Below are 15,504 nucleotides of genomic sequence, written 5' to 3'. Positions count from 1 at the left end.
GTACCGTAACACCCTGTATTAAGTCTCCACATTGACTCTGTACCGGTACCTCCTGTATATAGCCTCCACATTGACTCTGTACCGGTACCCCCTGTATATAGCCTCCACATTGACTCTGTACCGGTACCCCCTGTATATAGCCTCCACATTGACTCTGTACCGGTACCCCCTGTATATAGCCTCCACATTGACTCTGTACCGCAACACCCTGTATATAGCCTGTAAGGTCTACTACACCTGTTGTAATTCAGCATTTCACTGTAAGGTCTACTACACCTGTTGTATTCAGCATTTCACTGTGAGGTCTACTACACCTGTTGTATTCAGCATTTCACTGTGAGGTCTACTACACCTGTTGTATTCAGCATTTCACTGTAAGGTCTACTACACCTGTTGTATTCAGTATTTCACTGTAAGGTCTACTACACATGTTGTATTCAGCATTTCACTGTGAGGTCTACTACACCTGTTGTATTCAGCATTTCACTGTAAGGTCTACTACACCTGTTGTATTCAGCATTTCACTGTGAGGTCTACTACACCTGTTGTATTCAGTATTTCACTGTAAGGTCTACTACACCTGTTGTATTCAGCATTTCACTGTAAGGTCTACTACACCTGTTGTATTCAACATTTCACTGTAAGGTCTACTACACCTGTTGTATTCAGCATTTCACTGTGAGGTCTACTAGACCTGTTGTATTCAGCATTTCACTGTGAGGTATACTACACCTGTTGTAATTCAGCATTTCACTGTAAGGTCTACTACACCTGTTGTAATTCAGCATTTCACTGTAAGGTCTACTACACCTGTTGTATTCAGCATTTCACTGTGAGGTCTACTACACCTGTTGTATTCAGCATTTCACTGTGAGGTCTACTACACCTGTTGTATTCAGCATTTCACTGTAAGGTCTACTACACCTGTTGTATTCAGCATTTCACTGTAAGGTCTACTACACCTGTTGTATTCAGCATTTCACTGTGAGGTCTACTACACCTGTTGTATTCAGCATTTCACTGTGAGGTCTACTACACCTGTTGTATTCAGCATTTCACTGTGAGGTCTACTACACCTGTTGTATTCAGCATTTCACTGTAAGGTCTACTACACCTGTTGTATTCAGCATTTCACTGTAAGGTCTACTACACCTGTTGTATTCAGCATTTCACTGTAAGGTCTACTACACCTGTTGTATTCAGCATTTCACTGTAAGGTCTACTACAGCTGTTGTATTCAGCATTTCACTGTAAGGTCTACTACACCTGTTGTATTCAGCATTTCACTGTAAGGTCTACTACACCTGTTGTATTCAGCATTTCACTGTAAGGTCTACTACAGCTGTTGTATTCGGGCGCATGTGACTAATACAATTTGATTTGATTGGTTCCTGTACCTTTCCATAACCTTGTCCTAACCCTGTTCCTTTTCCCAGAGTGATCGATCTGGGGGTCATGATTCCTGTACCTTTCCATAACCTTGTCCTAACCCTGTTCGGTTTCCTTTTCCCAGAGTGATCGATCTGGGGGTCATGATTCCTGTACCTTTCCATAACCTTGTCCTAACCCTGTTCGGTTTCCCAGAGTGATCGATCTGGGGGTCATGATTCCTGTACCTTTCCATAACCTTGTCCTAACCCTGTTCCTTTTCCCAGAGTGATCGATCTGGGGGTCATGGTTCCTGTACCTTTCCATAACCTTGTCCTAACCCTGTTCCTTTTCCCAGAGTGATCGATCTGGGGGTCATGATTCCTGTACCTTTCCATAACCTTGTCCTAACCCTGTTCCTTTTCCCAGAGTGATCGATCTGGGGGTCATGGTTCCATGCGACAGGATATTGAGGGAAGCCATCGACTGCAAAGCAGGTGTGTTGACATGAACCTTATAACCTGGTCCCAGATCAGTTTGGGCTGTTGGGGTGGCACTAGGAGGTGATTAACCTGGTCCCAGATCAGTTTGGGCTGTCTGACGAGGTGGCACTAGGAGGTGATTAACCTGGTCCCAGATCAGTTTGGGCTGTCTGACAGGGTGGCACTAGGAGGTGATTAACCTGGTCCCAGATCAGTTTGGGCTGTCTGACAAGGTGGCACTAGGAGGTGATTAACCTGGTCCCAGATCAGTTTGGGCTGTCTGACGGGGTGGCACTACGAGGTGATTAACCTGGTCCCAGATCAGTTTGGGCTGTCTGACAGGGCGTTGCGGCACTAGGAGGTGATTAACCTGGTCCCCGATCAGTTTGGGCTGTCTGACCGGGCGGCACTAGGAGGTGATTAACCTGGTCCCAGATCAGTTTGGGCTGTCTGACGGGGCGGCACTAGGAGGTGATTAACCTGGTCCCAGATCAGTTTGGGCTGTCTGACGGGGTGGCACTAGGAGGTGATTAACCTGGTCTCAGATCAGTTTGGTCTGTCTTGCCAACTGCTAGGAGTTGGCTATAAACCACAGACAGATCTGGGACCAGGCTAGAGAAGGAGTAGGACTGAAATCAGAGATGGAATGAGTGAACTGCTCTTTGAGAAGTAGTCCCTCCAGCTGAACATTCCTATGTATCCCTCCGCCCTACAGACATCATCGGTCTGTCTGGCCTCATCACGCCCTCGCTGGATGAGATGATCTACGTTGCCAAGGAGATGGAGCGGCTTGGGATGAAGACCCCACTGCTGATCGGAGGGGCCACCACCTCCAAGTAAGACACACACACACACCGTGACCTTTCAACTCGCTACTTCCTGGCCCCTTGTTGACCCTGTGTCTGATGTGAAGCCTCTGTGTGTAACAGGACCCACACGGCAGTAAAGATCGCTCCCCGTTACAGCTGTCCTGTGGTGCATGTTCTGGATGCTTCCAGGAGTGTGGTGGTGGTACGTACACTACACTTCCTGTTCTCACTTAGTACAGCCCACACTGCACTGACTAGACACACTACACTTCCTGTTCTCACTTAGTACAGCCCACACTACACTGACTAGACACACTACACTTCCTGTTCTCACTTAGTACAGCCCACACTACACTGACTAGACGCACTACACTTCCTGTTCTCACTTAGTACAGCCCACACTACACTGACTAGACGCACTACACTTCCTGTTCTCACTTAGTACAGCCCACACTACACTGACTAGACACACTACACTTCCTGTTCTCACTTAGTACAGCCCACACTACACTAACTAGACGCACTACACTTCCTGTTCTCACTTAGTACAGCCCACACTACACTGACTAGACGCACTACACTTCCTGTTCTCACTTAGTACAGCCCACACTACACTGACTAGACACACTACACTTCCTGTTCTCACTTAGTACAGCCCACACTACACTGACTAGACGCACTACACTTCCTGTTCTCACTTAGTACAGCCCACACTACACTGACTAGACACACTACACTGAATAGACACACTACACTTCCTGTTCTCACTTAGTACAGCCCACACTACACTGACTAGACACACTACACTTCCTGTTCTCACTTAGTACAGCCCACACTGCACCGACTAGACACTACACTCACTAGACACTACACTTCCTGTTCTCACTTAGTACAGCCCACACTACACTGACTAGACGCACTACACTTCCTGTTCTCACTTAGTACAGCCCACACTACACTGACTAGACGCACTACACCTCCTGTTCTCACTTAGGACAGCCCACACTACACTGACTAGACACACTACACTTCCTGTTCTCACTTAGTACAGCCCACACTACACTGACTAGACGCACTACACTTCCTGTTCTCACTTAGTACAGCCCACACTACACTTCCTGTCTGTAGATACTGTAGTCCTCACTTAGTACAGCCCACACTACACTTCCTGTCTGTAGATACTGTAGTCCTCACTTAGTACAGCCCACACTACACTTCCTGTCTGTAGATACTGTAGTCCTCACTTAGTACAGCCCACACTACACTTCCTGTCTGTAGATACTGTAGTCCTCACTTAGTACAGCCCACACTACACTTCCTGTCTGTAGATACTGTAGTCCTCACTTAGTACAGCCCACACTACACTTCCTGTCTGTAGATACTGTAGTCCTCACTTAGTACAGCCCACACTACACTTCCTGTCTGTAGATACTGTAGTCCTCACTTAGTACAGCCCACACTACACTTCCTGTCTGTAGATACTGTAGTCCTCACTTAGTACAGCCCACACTACACTTCCTGTCTGTAGATACTGTAGTCCTCACTTAGTACAGCCCACACTTGTCAGTGTCCTCCGTGTCTCTGTCAGTGTCCTCCGTGTTGTCTCTGTCAGTGTCCTCCGTGTTGTTGTCTCTGTCAGTGTCCTCCGTGTTGTTGTCTCTGTCAGTGTCCTCCGTGTCTCTGTCAGTGTCCTCCGTGTTGTCTCTGTCAGTGTCCTCCGTGTTGTTGTCTCTGTCAGTGTCCTCCGTGTTGTTGTCTCTGTCAGTGTCCTCCGTGTTGTTGTCTCTGTCAGTGTCCTCCGTGTTGTCTCTGTCAGTGTCCTCCGTGTTGTTGTCTCTGTCAGTGTCCTCAGTGTTGTCTCTGTCAGTGTCCTCAGTGTTGTTGTCTCTGTCAGTGTCCTCAGTGTTGTTGTCTCTGTCAGTGTCCTCCCTGTTGTTGTCTCTGTCAGTGTCCTCAGTGTTGTCTCTGTCAGTGTCCTCTGTGTTGTCTCTGTCAGTGTCCTCCGTGTTGTTGTCTCTGTCAGTGTCCTCCGTGTTGTCTCTGTCAGTGTCCTCCGTGTTGTTGTCTCTGTCAGTGTCCTCTGTGTTGTTGTCTCTGTCAGTGTCCTCTGTGTTGTTGTCTCTGTCAGTGTCCTCTGTGTTGTCTCTGCCAGTGTCCTCCGTGTTGTTGTCTCTGTCAGTGTCCTCCGTGTTGTTGTCTCTGTCAGTGTCCTCCGTGTTGTTGTCTCTGTCAGTGTCCTCAGTGTTGTCTCTGTCAGTGTCCTCAGTGTTGTTGTCTCTGTCAGGGTCCTCTGTGTTGTCTCTGTCAGTGTCCTCCGTGTTGTTGTCTCTGTCAGTGTCCTCCGTGTTGTTGTCTCTGTCAGTGTCCTCTGTGTTGTCTCTGTCAGTGTCCTCAGTGTTGTTGTCTCTGTCAGGGTCCTCTGTGTTGTCTCTGTCAGTGTCCTCAGTGTTGTTGTCTCTGTCAGTGTCCTCCGTGTTGTTGTCTCTGTCAGTGTCCTCCGTGTTGTCTCTGTCAGTGTCCTCCGTGTTGTTGTCTCTGTCAGTGTCCTCTGTGTTGTTGTCTCTGTCAGTGTCCTCTGTGTTGTTGTCTCTGTCAGTGTCCTCTGTGTTGTCTCTGCCAGTGTCCTCCGTGTTGTTGTCTCTGTCAGTGTCCTCCGTGTTGTTGTCTCTGTCAGTGTCCTCCGTGTTGTTGTCTCTGTCAGTGTCCTCAGTGTTGTCTCTGTCAGTGTCCTCAGTGTTGTTGTCTCTGTCAGGGTCCTCTGTGTTGTCTCTGTCAGTGTCCTCCGTGTTGTTGTCTCTGTCAGTGTCCTCCGTGTTGTTGTCTCTGTCAGTGTCCTCTGTGTTGTCTCTGTCAGTGTCCTCAGTGTTGTTGTCTCTGTCAGGGTCCTCTGTGTTGTCTCTGTCAGTGTCCTCAGTGTTGTTGTCTCTGTCAGGGTCCTCTGTGTTGTCTCTGTCAGTGTCCTCCGTGTTGTTGTCTCTGTCAGTGTCCTCCGTGTTGTTGTCTCTGTCAGTGTCCTCAGTGTTGTTGTCTCTGTCAGTGTCCTCTGTGTTGTCTCTGTCAGTGTCCTCCGTGTTGTTGTCTCTGTCAGTGTCCTCAGTGTTGTCTCTGTCAGTGTCCTCTGTGTTGTTGTCTCTGTCAGTGTCCTCAGTGTTGTCTCTGTCAGTGTCCTCAGCTGCTAGATGAGCCTCCGTGTTGTTGTCTCTGTCAGTGTCCTCCGTGTTGTTGTCTCTGTCAGTGTCCTCCGTGTTGTTGTCTCTGTCAGTGTCCTCCATGTTGTCTCTGTCAGTGTCCTCCGTGTTGTTGTCTCTGTCAGTGTCCTCCGTGTTGTTGTCTCTGTCAGTGTCCTCAGTGTTGTCTCTGTCAGTGTCCTCTGTGTTGTCTCTGTCAGTGTCCTCCGTGTTGTTGTCTCTGTCAGTGTCCTCCGTGTTGTCTCTGTCAGTGTCCTCCGTGTTGTCTCTGTCAGTGTCCTCCGTGTTGTCTCTGTCAGTGTCCTCCGTGTTGTTGTCTCTGTCAGTGTCCTCTGTGTTGTTGTCTCTGTCTCAGTGTCCTCAGTGTTGTTGTCTCTGTCAGTGTCCTCCGTGTTGTCTCTGTCAGTGTCCTCAGTGTTGTCTCTGTCAGTGTCCTCAGTGTTGTTGTCTCTGTCAGTGTCCTCAGTGCTGTCTCTGTCAGTGTCCTCAGTGTCTTAGTCCTCAGTGTCTCTGTCAGTGTCCTCCGTGTTGTCTCTTCAGTGTCCTCAGTGTTGTTGTCTCTTCAGTGTCCTCAGTGTTGTCTCTCTCAGTGTCCTCTGTGTTGTCTCTGTCAGTGTCCTCCGTGTTGTTGTCTCTGTCAGTGTCCTCTGTGTTGTTGTCTCTGTCAGTGTCCTCTGTGTTGTTGTCTCTGTCAGTGTCCTCTGTGTTGTCTCTGCCAGTGTCCTCCGTGTTGTTGTCTCTTCAGTGTCCTCAGTGTTGTCTCTCTCAGTGTCCTCTGTGTTGTCTCTGTCAGTGTCCTCAGTGTTGTTGTCTCTTCAGTGTCCTCAGTGTTGTTGTCTCTGTCAGTGTCCTCCGTGTTGTCTCTGTCAGTGTCCTCTGTGTTGTCTCTTCAGTGTCCTCAGTGTTGTTGTCTCTTCAGTGTCCTCAGTGTTGTCTCTCTCAGTGTCCTCAGTGTTGTTGTCTCTTCAGTGTCCTCCGTGTTGTCTCTGTCAGTGTCCTCTGTGTTGTCTCTGTCAGTGTCCTCCGTGTTGTTGTCTCTGTCAGTGTCCTCTGTGTTGTCTCTGTCAGTGTCCTCTGTGTTGTCTCTTCAGTGTCCTCCGTGTTGTTGTCTCTGTCAGTGTCCTCTGTGTTGTTGTCTCTGTCAGTGTCCTCCGTGTTGTCTCTGTCAGTGTCCTCCGTGTTGTCTCTGTCAGTGTCCTCTGTGTTGTCTCTTCAGTGTCCTCCGTGTTGTCTCTTCAGTGTCCTCCGTGTTGTTGTCTCTGTCAGTGTCCTCCGTGTTGTTGTCTCTGTCAGTGTCCTCCGTGTTGTTGTCTCTGTCAGTGTCCTCAGTGTCTCTGTCAGTGTCCTCAGTGTTGTTGTCTCTTCAGTGTCCTCAGTGTTGTTGTCTCTGTCAGTGTCCTCCGTGTTGTTGTCTCTGTCAGTGTCCTCCGTGTTGTTGTCTCTGTCAGTGTCCTCCGTGTTGTGTCTCTGTCAGTGTCCTCAGTGTCTCTGTCAGTGTCCTCCGTGTTGTTGTCTCTGTCAGTGTCCTCAGTGTCTCTTCAGTGTCCTCAGTGTTGTTGTCTCTGTCAGTGTCCTCAGTGTTGTTGTCTCTGTCAGTGTCCTCCGTGTTGTTGTCTCTGTCAGTGTCCTCCGTGTTGTTGTCTCTGTCAGTGTCCTCCGTGTTGTTGTCTCTGTCAGTGTCCTCAGTGTTGTTGTCTCTGTCAGTGTCCTCCGTGTTGTCTCTGCCAGTGTCCTCCCTGTTGTTGTCTCTGTCAGTGTCCTCAGTGTTGTTGTCTCTGTCAGTGTCCTCCGTGTTGTCTCTGCCAGTGTCCTCCCTGTTGTTGTCTCTGCCAGTGTCCTCCCTGTTGTTGTCTCTGTCAGTGTCCTCCGTGTTGTTGTCTCTGTCAGTGTCCTCCGTGTTGTTGTCTCTGTCAGTGTCCTCAGTGTTGTTGTCTCTGTCAGTGTCCTCCGTGTTGTCTCTGCCAGTGTCCTCCCTGTTGTTGTCTCTGCCAGTGTCCTCCCTGTTGTTGTCTCTGCCAGTGTCCTCCCTGTTGTTGTCTCTGTCAGTGTCCTCAGTGTTGTTGTCTCTGTCAGTGTCCTCAGCTGTTAGATGAGCCTCCGTGTTGTTGTCACACTTCCTTTCTAGGGAGTTTTTCCTAGCCACCGTGCTTTTACACCTGCATTGTTTGCTGTTTGGGGTTTTAGGCTGGGTTTCTGTACAGCACTTTGAGATATCAGCTGATGTACGAAGGGCTATATAAATAAATTTGATTTGATTTGATTTGATTTGTCTCTTCAGTGTTCCCAGCTGCTAGATGAGAATGTGAGGGAGGAGTTCTTTGAGGAGACGACAGAGGAGTACGAAGACATCAGACAGGACCACTACGACTCTCTAAAGGTGAGGAACACACACACACACACACACACACACACACACACACACACACACACACACACACAGAGAGACAAACATGCGCACGTAACACACACATTGGACCACTACAACACTCTGAAATCATTGGATGAAATCTAGGGCTCTGTATTAGGAACAGACTGTCCTGTTCTGGAACAGTCTAGAAGGTAGGAGTTGTTCCAGTCTAGAAGGGAGGAGTTGTTCCAGTCTAACAGACTGTCTTGTTCTGGAACAGTCTAGAAGGTAGGAGTTGTTCCAGTCTAACAGACTGTCCTGTACTGGAACAGTCTAGAAGGTAGGAGTTGTTCCAGTCTAACAGACTGTCCTGTTCTGGAACAGTCTAGAAGGTAGGAGTTGTTCCAGTCTAACAGACTGTCCTGGAACAGTCTAGAAGGTAGTTGTTCCAGTCTAACAGATTGTTCTGTTCTGGAACAGTCTAGAAGGTAGGAGTTGTTCCAGTCTAGAAGGGAGGAGTTGTTCTAGTCTAACAGACTGTCCTGTACTGGAACAGTCTAGAAGGGAGGAGTTGTTCCAGTCTAACAGACTGTCCTGTACTGGAACAGTCTAGAAGGTAGGAGTTGTTCCAATCTAACAGACTGTCCTGTTCTGGAACAGTCTAGAAGGGAGGAGTTGTTCCAGTCTAACAGACTGTCCTGTCCTGGAACAGTCTAGAAGGGAGGAGTTGTTCCAGTCTAGAAGGGAGGAGTTGTTCTAGTCTAACAGACTGTCCTGTACTGGAACAGTCTAGAAGGGAGGAGTTGTTCCAGTCTAACAGACTGTCCTGTACTGGAACAGTCTAGAAGGTAGGATTTGTTCTAGTCTAACAGACTGTCCTGTACTGGAACAGTCTAGAAGGCTGATTATACAGCTGATTCCTCTGATGGGTGGATGAATCCTGGTCCTATCACTATACAGCTGATTCCTCTGATGGGTGGATGAATCCTGGCCCTATCACTATACAGCTGATGGGTGGATGAATCCTGGTCCTATCACTATACAGCTGATTCCTCTGATGGGTGGATGAATCCTGGTCCTATCACTATACAGCTGATTCCTCTGATGGGTGGATGAATCCTGGTCCTATCACTATACTGCTGATGGGTGGATGAATCCTGGTCCTATCACTATACAGCTGATTCCTCTGATGGGTGGATGAATCCTGGTCCTATCACTATACAGCTGATGGGTGGATAAATCCTGGTCCTATCACTATACAGCTGATTCCTCTGATGGGTGGATGAATCCTGGTCCTATCACTATACAGCTGATTCCTCTGATGGGTGGATTAATCCTGGTCCTATCACTATACAGCTGATTCCTCTGATGGGTGGATGAATCCTGGTCCTATCACTATACAGCTGATGGGTGGATGAATCCTGGTCCTATCACTATACAGCTGATGGATGGATGAATCCTGGTCCTATCACTATACAGCTGATTCCTCTGATGGGTGGATGAATCCTGGTCCTATCACTATACAGCTGATTCCTCTGATGGGTGGATGAATCCTGGTCCTATCACTATACAGCTGATTCCTCTGATGGGTGGATGAATCCTGGTCCTATCACTATACAGCTGATGGGTGGATGAATCCTGGTCCTATCACTAGACAGCTGATGGGTGGATGAATCCTGGTCCTATCACTATACAGCTGATTCCTCTGATGGGTGGATGAATCCTGGTCCTATCACTATACAGCTGATGGGTGGATGAATCCTGGTCCTATTACTATACAGCTGATGGGTGGATGAATCCTGGTCCTATCACTATACAGCTGATGGGTGGATGAATCCTGGTCCTATCACTAATCAGCTGATGGGTGGATGAATCCTGGTCCTGTCACTATAGAGCTGATGGGTGGATGAATCCTGGTCCTATCACTATACTGCTGATGGGTGGATGAATCCTGGTCCTATCACTATACAGCTGCTTCCTCTGATGGGTGGATGAATCCTGGTCCTGTCACTATACAGCTGATGGGTGGATGAATCCTGGTCCTATCACTATACAGCTGATGGGTGGATGAATCCTGGTCCTATCACTATACAGCTGATGGGTGGATGAATCCTGGTCCTATCACTATACAGCTGATTCCTCTGATGGGTGGATGAATCCTGGTCCTATCACTATACAGCTGATGGGTGGATGAATCCTGGTCCTATCACTATACAGCTGATGGATGGATGAATCCTGGTCCTATCACTATACAGCTGATTCCTCTGATGGGTGGATGAATCCTGGTCCTATCACTATACAGCTGATTCCTCTGATGGGTGGATGAATCCTGGTCCTATCACTATACAGCTGATGGGTGGATGAATCCTGGTCCTATCACTAGACAGCTGATGGGTGGATGAATCCTGGTCCTATCACTATACAGCTGATTCCTCTGATGGGTGGATGAATCCTGGTCCTATCACTATACAGCTGATGGGTGGATGAATCCTGGTCCTATTACTATACAGCTGATGGGTGGATGAATCCTGGTCCTATCACTATACAGCTGATGGGTGGATGAATCCTGGTCCTATCACTAATCAGCTGATGGGTGGATGAATCCTGGTCCTGTCACTATAGAGCTGATGGGTGGATGAATCCTGGTCCTATCACTATACTGCTGATGGGTGGATGAATCCTGGTCCTATCACTATACAGCTGATTCCTCTGATGGGTGGATGAATCCTGGTCCTGTCACTATACAGCTGATGGGTGGATGAATCCTGGTCCTATCACTATACAGCTGATGGGTGGATGAATCCTGGTCCTATCACTATACAGCTGATGGGTGGATGAATCCTGGTCCTATCACTATACAGCTGATTCCTCTGATGGGTGGATGAATCCTGGTCCTGTCACTATACAGCTGATGGGTGGATGAATCCTGGTCCTATCACTATACAGCTGATGGGTGGATGAATCCTGGTCCTATCACTATACAGCTGATGGGTGGATGAATCCTGGTCCTATCACTATACAGCTGATGGGTGGATGAATCCTGGTCCTATCACTATACAGCTGATGGGTGGATGAATCCTGGCCCTATCACTATACAGCTGATGGGTGGATGAATCCTGGTCCTATCACTATACAGCTGATTCCTCTGATGGGTGGATGAATCCTGGCCCTATCACTATACAGCTGATGGGTGGATGAATCCTGGTCCTATCACTATACAGCTGATTCCTCTGATGGGTGGATGAATCCTGGTCCTATCACTATACAGCTGATTCCTCTGATGGGTGGATGAATCCTGGTCCTATCACTATACAGCTGATGGATGGATGAATCCTGGTCCTATCACTATACAGCTGATTCCTCTGATGGGTGGATGAATCCTGGTCCTCAACACGTGTCCAGGGCCGTAGCTGGTAGTTTGGGACACTACACTGTAATGGCTGGGCTGTCTGAGAGCTGTTCAGGTAGATGATGACAGGAGTCTCTGTGTGTCTGTGTTCTCAGGAGAGGCGGTTCCTGTCTCTAGCCCAGGCCAGGGAGAAAGGACTCCATGTGGATTGGCTTTCTCAGGCCAAACCAGGTACGACACTAATTCACTGGGATCAACTGTCCCCCAGGACTTCAGGAAGTCATTTGTCTGCTTGTCATTGAAAAGACGAGACTTATTTCTGTCTGACCGATGTAGGTCATATTTTGATGGTGACTGATCCTCTCTCTCTCTCTCTCTCCCATTCTCTCTCTCTCTCTCTCTCTCTCTCTCTCTCTCTCTCCCATTCTCTCTCTCTCTCTCTCTCTCTCCCATTCTCTCTCTCTCTCTCTCTCTCCCATTCTCTCTCTCTCTCTCTCTCTCTCTCTCTCTCTCCCGCTCTCTCTCTCTCCCATTCTCTCTCTCTCTCCCGTTCTCTCTCTCTCTCTCTCTCTCTCTCTCCCCATTCTCTCTCTCTCTCCCGCTCTCTCTCTCTCTCCCGCTCTCTCTCTCTCCCGCTCTCTCTCTCTCTCCCGCTCTCTCTCTCTCCCGCCTCTCTCTCTCTCCCCGTTCTCTCTCTCTCTCTCTCTCTCTCTCTCTCTCTCTCCCGTTCTCTCTCTCTCTCTCTCTCTCTCTCTCTCTCTCTCTCTCTCCCGTCTCTCTCTCTCTCTCTCTCTCTCCCGTTCTCTCTCTCTCTCTCTCCCTTTCTCCCGTTCTCTCTCTCTCCCCGTTCTCTCTCTCTCTCTCTCTCTCTCTCTCTTCTCTCTCTCTCTCTCTCCCGTTCTCTCCCGTTCTCTCTCTCTCCCGCTCTCTCTCTCTTCTCCCGCTTCTCTCTCTCCTCCTTCTCTCTCTCTCCCGCTCTCTCTCTCTTTCTCCCGTTCTCTCTCTCTCTCCCGTTCTCTCTCTCTCCCGTTCTCTCTCTCTCCCGCTCTCTCTCTCTCTCCCTCTCTCTCTCTCTCCCGCTCTCTCTCTCTCCCCCGCTCTCTCTCTCTCCCGCTCTCTCTCCCCGCTCTCTCGCTCTCTCTCTCTCCCGCTCTCTCTCTCTCTCCCGTTCTCTCTCTCTCCCGCTCTCTCTCTCTCTCCCGTTCTCTCTCTCTCCGCTCTCTCTCTCTCTCTCCCGTTCTCTCTCTCTCCCGCTCTCTCGCTCTCTCCCGCTCTCTCGCTCTCTCCCGTTCTCTCTCTCTCCCGCTCTCTCGCTCTCTCCCGCTCTCTCCCGTTCTCTCTCTCTCTCTCCCGCTCTCTCGCTCTCTCCCGCTCTCTCGCTCTCTCCCGTTCTCTCGCTCTCTCCCGTTCTCTCTCTCTCTCCCGCTCTCTCGCTCTCTCCCGTTCTCTCTCTCTCTCCCGTTCTCTCGCTCTCTCCCGCTCTCTCGCTCTCTCCCGTTCTCTCTCTCTCTCCCGTTCTCTCTCTCTCTCCCGTTCTCTCTCTCCCGTTCTCTCTCTCTCTCTCTCTCTCTCCCGCTCTCTCTCTCCCCTCTATCTCTCCCGCTCTATCTCTCCCCGCTCTCTCTCTCCCACTCTCTCCCGCGCTCTCTCCCGCGCTCTCCCGCTCTCTCCTGTACAGCTGATAGATAATAATGTCTCTCTCCCTGCTCTCTCCCGCTCTCTCTCTCTCTCTATGATGAGATAATGTTATAATGAACCTCCCGCCTGTACTCTCGCTCTCTACCTCCCGCTCTCTCTCTCTCCCGTTCTCTCTCTCTCTCTCTCTCTTTCTCCCGCTCTCTCTCCCTCCCTCCCCCTCCCTCCCTCCCTCCCCCTGTCAGTGTGTCCTCAGTTCCTGGGTACCCGTGTGTTTGAGGGGTATGACCTGCGGAGGCTGGTGGACTACATCGACTGGAAGCCTTTCTTTGACGTGTGGCAGCTGAGAGGAAGTACCCTAACAGAGGGTACCCCAAGATCTTCAAGGACAAAACCGTACAGTGACGTAGAGGACATAGAGATGTAATGCTATCGCCATTCTACTGTTGTGATTGTATTTCTATGGAGAAGGTGCATTCCTGCCATCCCTTCAGACTGTTCAGAAGCTTATGTGGAGGTATAACAGGTGTAATATAATATTGTACCTGTGGTTGATGGACTGATAGATAATAATGAACCTGTACAGGTGAGGAGACTGATAGATAATAATGTCATAATGAACCTGTACAGGTGAGGAGACTGATAGATAATAATGTCATAATGAACCTGTACAGGTGAGGAGACTGATAGATAATAATGTTATAATGAACCTGTACAGGTGAGGAGACTGATAGATAATAATGAACCTGTACAGGTGAGGAGACTGATAGATAATAATGTCATAATGAACCTGTACAGGTGAGGAGACTGATAGATAATAATGTCATAATGAACCTGTACAGGTGAGGAGACTGATAGATAATAATGTCATAATGAACCTGTACAGGTGAGGAGACTGATAGATAATAATGTTATAATGAACCTGTACAGGTGAGGAGACTGATAGATAATAATGTCATAATGAACCTGTACAGGTGAGGAGGCTGATAGATAATAATGTCATAATGAACCTGTACAGGTGAGGAGACTGATGACTCTACAACAGACTGATAGATAATAATGTTATAATGAACCTGTACAGGTGAGGAGACTGATAGATAATAATGTCATAATGAACCTGTACAGGTGAGGAGACTGATATATAATAATGTCATAATGAACCTGTACAGGTGAGGAGACTGATAGATAATAATGTCATAATGAACCTGTACAGGTGAGGAGACTGATAGATAATAATGTCATAATGAACCTGTACAGGTGAGGAGACTGATAGATAATAATGTCATAATGAACCTGTACAGGTGAGGAGACTGATAGATAATAATGTCATAATGAACCTGTACAGGTGAGGAGACTGATATATAATAATGTCATAATGAACCTGTACAGGTGAGGAGACTGATAGATAATAATGTCATAATGAACCTGTACAGGTGAGGAGACTGATAGATAATAATGTCATAATGAACCTGTACAGGTGAGGAGACTGATAGATAATAATGTCATAATGAACCTGTACAGGTGAGGAGACTGATATATAATAATGTCATAATGAACCTGTACAGGTGAGGAGACTGATAGATAATAATGTCATAATGAACCTGTACAGGTGAGGAGACTGATATATAATAATGTTATAATGAACCTGTACAGGTGAGGAGACTGATAGATAATAATGTCATAATGAACCTGTACAGGTGAGGAGTCTGATAGATAATAATGTTATAATGAACCTGTACAGGTGAGGAGACTGATAGATAATAATGTTATAATGAACCTGTACAGGTGAGGAGACTGATAGATAATAATGTTATAACGAACCTGTACAGGTGAGGAGACTGATAGATAATAATGTTATAATGAACCTGTACAGGTGAGGAGACTGATATATAATAATGTTATAATGAACCTGTACAGGTGAGGAGACTGATAGATAATAATGTCATAATGAACCTGTACAGGTGAGGAGACTGATAGATAATAATGTCATAATGAACCTGTACAGGTGAGGAGGCTGATAGATAATAATGTCATAATGAACCTGTACAGGTGAGGAGACTGATGACTCTACAACAGACTGATAGATAATAATGTTATAATGAACCTGTACAGGTGAGGAGACTGATAGATAATAATGTCATAATGAACCTGTACAGGTGAGGAGACTGATATATAATAATGTCATAATGAACCTGTACAGGTGAGGAGACTGATAGATAATAATGTCATAATGAACCTGTACAGGTGAGGAGACTGATAGATAATAATGTCATAATGAACCTGTACAGGTGAGGAGACTGATAGATAATAATGTCATAATGAACCT

The 15,504-nt window shown here is 47.7% G+C and overlaps 1 protein-coding gene across 1 annotated transcript in view; it reads left to right on the top strand.

Moving 5' to 3' along the window:
* Positions 1-15,504, top strand: part of LOC135567501 (methionine synthase-like) — a gene marked incomplete at both ends in the record, with an annotated part of 55,328 nt that overhangs the window by 27,767 nt on the left and 12,057 nt on the right. Inside the window, 6 exons of the mRNA XM_065014866.1 lie at positions 1,798-1,865; positions 2,566-2,686; positions 2,780-2,861; positions 8,126-8,224; positions 11,699-11,774; positions 13,424-13,579. Of these exons, the coding sequence (XP_064870938.1) occupies positions 1,798-1,865; positions 2,566-2,686; positions 2,780-2,861; positions 8,126-8,224; positions 11,699-11,774; positions 13,424-13,579 (602 nt within the window). The remainder of the gene's footprint in view (positions 1-1,797; positions 1,866-2,565; positions 2,687-2,779; positions 2,862-8,125; positions 8,225-11,698; positions 11,775-13,423; positions 13,580-15,504) is intronic.

This window comes from Oncorhynchus nerka, unplaced genomic scaffold (genome assembly GCF_034236695.1).
Source record: "Oncorhynchus nerka isolate Pitt River unplaced genomic scaffold, Oner_Uvic_2.0 unplaced_scaffold_1985, whole genome shotgun sequence".
Classification (NCBI taxonomy): domain Eukaryota; kingdom Metazoa; phylum Chordata; class Actinopteri; order Salmoniformes; family Salmonidae; genus Oncorhynchus; species Oncorhynchus nerka.
Note: the sequence above shows the minus strand (reverse complement) of the source record. Positions and strands in the feature narration are given on the sequence as shown.